This window comes from Papaver somniferum, unplaced genomic scaffold (assembly GCF_003573695.1).
Source record: "Papaver somniferum cultivar HN1 unplaced genomic scaffold, ASM357369v1 unplaced-scaffold_10, whole genome shotgun sequence".
Lineage (NCBI taxonomy): Eukaryota > Viridiplantae > Streptophyta > Magnoliopsida > Ranunculales > Papaveraceae > Papaver > Papaver somniferum.
This window is the reverse complement of record NW_020618825.1, coordinates 11,796,873-11,801,432: the sequence shown is the minus strand read 5'-3', so window position 1 is coordinate 11,801,432 and position 4,560 is coordinate 11,796,873. Positions and strand designations below refer to the sequence as shown.

At 37.5% G+C, this 4,560-nt stretch overlaps 1 protein-coding gene across 1 annotated transcript; it reads left to right on the top strand.

Moving 5' to 3' along the window:
* Positions 1–282: 282 nt before the first annotated feature.
* LOC113326100 lies at positions 283–2,461 on the top strand. The gene is made up of 4 exons (XM_026573896.1): positions 283–553; positions 639–1,148; positions 1,258–1,767; positions 1,886–2,461. The coding sequence occupies exons 1-4, from the start codon at positions 364–366 to the stop codon at positions 2,278–2,280; spliced, it is 1,605 nt and encodes a 534-aa protein (XP_026429681.1). The 5' UTR covers positions 283–363; the 3' UTR covers positions 2,281–2,461.
* Positions 2,462–4,560: the final 2,099 nt, after the last annotated feature.

Sequence of the window (4,560 nt, the reverse complement as noted above, 5' to 3'; positions counted from 1 at the left end):
CATGTTGGAAGGGCCACGAGCCAACTTTGGTAGACCAAACTTTGAATTGCTTTCTGTGCAGAGAATCTAGAGACGATTATATAGTGGATAGGATTAGGAGCATATCTAGATACATGCCCAAGTGTCGCTTAGTGCACTAACACGTACCTCTCGTGGGGGGTGTCGTGCCATAATCTTGCCAAAAGCCCGTCATGTACGCTACTAAGACATCTTTTGACCAAACAAATAATTCCCTGTCACCTTGTGTTTAGTTTGTAGCTTATAAAATATGATATGTGAGTTGAGTCTCAAACATCATCCTAAAACGCTCTGAAATATTGCAAGTAGAATAATTAATTAGCTAAAGTGAGTGTTTCAGAGAGAATGATGAAGAAAGTAATCAAATATGATATGGAGGTAGCTACCTCAGCTGATTCAGTATGGGCAGTTTACAGTTCGCCGGATATCCCTAGACTTCTCAGAGATGTTCTACTTCCCGGTGTCTTTGAGAAGTTAGACGTCATTGAAGGAAATGGCGGCGTCGGTACAGTTCTTGACATTGTTTTTCCTCCAGGTACAACTTTTTTCAATTTACCGTACACAAATTCTGCCTTTGTGTTAGACAATCTAGTAATGTTTCGTTTCCTGTAATGTTTTAGGTGCGGTTCCTCGAAGTTACAAAGAGAAATTCGTAAACATCGATCGCGAAAAGCGATTGAAAGAGGTTATCATGATCGAAGGAGGATACCGGGACATGGGATGCACATTTTACTTGGACAGGATCCATGTGGTGGAGAAAACCCCGAGCTCATGCGTTATTGAATCTTCTATTGTTTATGAAGTGAAAGAAGAGTATGCTGATGCCGTGTCTAAATTAATCACAACTGAACCATTGAAGTCGATGGCGGAAGTCATCTCTAATTACGTTATACAGAAAGAATCAGTTTCGCCAAGAATTAATATTCTCGACAAGCAATCTCAAGTGAAGAAGGAGATTCGATACGACCTGGAGGTACCAACCTCGGCTGATTCTATCTGGTCAGTTTACAGCTGCCCTGATATCCCTCGGCTTCTTAGAGATGTTCTACTTCCCGGTGTGTTCGAGAAATTGGATGTCATTGAAGGAAACGGTGGCGTTGGGACTGTTCTTGATATTGTTTTCCCTCCAGGTATAAATAAGTACAACCTCCACTTTTACTTTTTAATTTTTGATTAATTATTGAAAAAGTGATACTTTTACTTTTTTAATTAATTACTGATCATTTTTACGACTTTTAGGTGCGGTACCACGTAGTTACAAGGAGAAATTTGTTAACATTAACCACGAGAAGCGATTAAAAGAAGTGATTATGATCGAAGAAGGGTACTTAGACATGGGGTGCACATCTTACCTGGATAGGATCCATGTAGTTGAAAAAACCTCTAAATCTTGTATCATTAAATCATCTGTGGTTTATGAAGTGAAACGAGAGTGTGCTGATGCCATGTCTAAGTTAATCACGACAGAACCATTGAAGTCGATGGCAGAAGTCATCTCTAATTACGCTATCAAGCAACAATCAGCTTCTGAGAGAAACATTCCTAAGAAGCAATCTGCTCTAATTAGGAAAGAAATTAATTACGAAACGGAGGTGCAAACCTCAGCTGATTCGATTTGGAACGTCTACAGTTCCCCTGACATCCATCGACTACTTAGAGATGTTCTGCTTCCTGGTGTTTTCGAAAAGCTAGATGTCATTGCAGGCAATGGTGGCGTTGGTACTGTACTGGATATTGCTTTCCCTCTAGGTATATTTACAACTACTAACCGTTGTAATTTACTACTTGTGTTATTGTTTTGCCACAGAGCTGGGGAACTGCCTCCACTTGTCCTGACACCCGAACTTTTTCTTTATACTATTTTTAGGTGCAGTTCCGCGGAGGTATAAGGAGAAATTTGTGAAGATTAACCATGAGAAGCGACTGAAAGAAGTGGTTATGATCGAAGGAGGATACCTAGACATGGGTTGCACATTCTACATGGACAGGATCCATGTCTTTGAGAAAACCCCAAACTCATGTGTTATCGAATCCTCGATCATTTACGAAGTTAAAGAAGAGTATGCTGCTAAAATGGCTAAGCTAATCACAACAGAACCATTGGAATCCATGGCAGAAGTCATCTCTGGTTATGTTCTTAAGAAACGGCTCCAGGTATTCGGATTCGAGATTAAGCCAAAATTAAGATTCAATCTTTTGCTATGTTTGATTATCTGTTTGGCTGTAGCCGGAGGTATGTTTGTCGCTGGTTTTCCACTCTAAGCTTAGAGGGGATTTTCTTAAATGCAATTTTATTTTAATAAATAAATAATGGTTTTGAGCCTTAAAACTACGCATTCATACTGTTCCGGGGAGGTTGGCTTCCAATTCATACAATTTGTAATAAGAAATTCCCAAGTTCTACAAGATGAAAAATGAAGGTGCTTTAGGCAATGTTTGAAAACAGGTTTAGAAAGGAGTTACAGTGAGCACTTTCTCAGGAATGCTACAGTAAAACTTCGATAAATTAATAACGAGAATCATAGGCCTATTTGAGACCACATAATTTTACAGTTTTTTTGGTTAAAAAGCTCTTGGATGTGAATTCTCGGGTGTATAAGACAAGCAAAATATTCATATCCACGTGAAGTCTTTTATCTCTATCTTTCTTCTCTCTATCCTCTCTGTAGTCTTTGCGTCTCCTGGTTCTTCCCAAATAAACACAGAAAAAAAGACATTAACCAGTCGATTGGAAGGGAATCCAATCAATCGGAAAATGTTCGAACAGAGAGGAGAGGTTATGTTTTTCGTGATTATTTGTTTGCTTTCAATTGAGGTTATAAACTTGATCCATTTTTTTTAATTGTTTGATTTACAGTGGTGGGTTTTAGGAGATTTTAGATATGAACTCATCATTATTTATTGTCGTCGGACCTGGAATTGGTGTTCGTAGAGTTAGTGTTGTTGGGGGTGATTTTAATTTGGCAAAGTTTGGAACATGTGGTGTTGAGAATGAAAACGAAATTGGAGCATATTATAAAAAGATGGTTCAAGAATATCCTTTAGTGCCTTGTTTAGGATTATGCTCAATATTTTGTTTATCAAATTTACTTTTCTTGGATTAAGTATTTTGATCAATGGAGTCTTGCACGGGTGGTACGTAATTTTTTTTTTGTTCTTTTTTTTGTTTTTTTTTTTGCTGCTAGGAAAGAAATATATATTGATAAAGAGGAAAGTTACATCATGTGTAGGCCAAATGGAGGATTTATGTCCAACCATTCGCCTGTTATACTGAATCTTCTACTATATTTTGTTGCTTTATCAGCCCAGTCATTAGAATTTCTACTCTATTTTAAGAAAACTCAGTTCACTTAAGATAAAGAGACAATCCTCTAACATAGATTTGTTGGACCAGCTAATATGATTCACACTTTTATTAAGGAAGGAAATAGCATTTTTAGCATCACTTCTAAGGCAGATTTTGTTGTATTCCTTTGCTTTAGCCCACTTCGCAGCTTCAAGTAAGGCTAAACATTCAACTTCTTCAGAATTCATGGCTCGCCCTGCGATTGTCTTGCATCCTTTGCATTCACCTGCTTGGTTGAAAATGACAATTCTCAATCCAGATTTATTAGTGTTTGTATCATAAAATGCATCACAATAAACCATATAACAGTCATGTGGTAGCTCTTCATTAGATGGCGGCTCATGCACTTGACTGGCAGAATGGTGGTTATTAGGAAAACTAGTAGTAAGATATTTACTAGTATCACTAATAAGTTTAGAAGCAAGTCTAGCAGTACTTAAGGCATTAAGTGGTTTCTGTTGGAATATGTGAAAACATCTATCTCTCAACAGACACCACGCCGTGGTTAAAACGGGGCAACATAGATCATTGTTTTTGACAAAAGATATTTGTTAATTCCAATCATAAATATTAACTACAGAGGAAGAATCTTGAAGAATCAAGTTTCCAAACGGTAAAGAAGCCCATACAGCTCTAGAGAAATAACAATGAAGTATAAGATGTTCAACCGTTTCAGGAGAATTAGAGGCACACACACTACAAGTATTATCCTGATTTGGTTTAAAAACAGATAGCCTATTCTTAATTAGTCAGCAGAATAGCCTCTATGCATTTCCACAAGAACAATTGGATTTTAGGCAGAAGAGAAGCCTTCCAAAGGTTTTTATAGATAGGATTAGCTTGAGTATTGGTATCCACAACAGGAAAATCAACATCCAACAGTTTGTAAGACGACTTAACAATAAAACTACCATTTTTAGTGAAAGGACAAACCCAATCTGTCTTGGCCTGTCAAAGGAATCCTAATGTTCATGATTTTCTGACAATTTTCTTGAGTGAAAAAAGATTGAACTAGGTCTGGGTTCCAGGTTCTAGTATCTTGATCAATCAAGTTGCTTAGACACATATTAGGATTAGGGTAAGAGATGCATAAGGGGAAAGACATGTTAGGCACCCAATTATCAAGAAAAGCATGAATACAAGCACCATTCCTAACCTCCTAGATAGCATTATTCTTAATTATGCTGAGACCATGA

Bases quoted from the DNA above. Each gene is read 5' to 3' on its own strand.
- LOC113326100 (XM_026573896.1), top strand. From the start codon at position 364: ATGATGAAGAAAGTAATCAAATATGATATGGAGGTAGCTACCTCAGCT. The intron at 554-638 runs GTACAACTTTTT...GTAATGTTTTAG, and splicing joins TGACATTGTTTTTCCTCCAG to GTGCGGTTCCTCGAAGTTAC. The intron at 1,768-1,885 runs GTATATTTACAA...TACTATTTTTAG, and splicing joins GGATATTGCTTTCCCTCTAG to GTGCAGTTCCGCGGAGGTAT.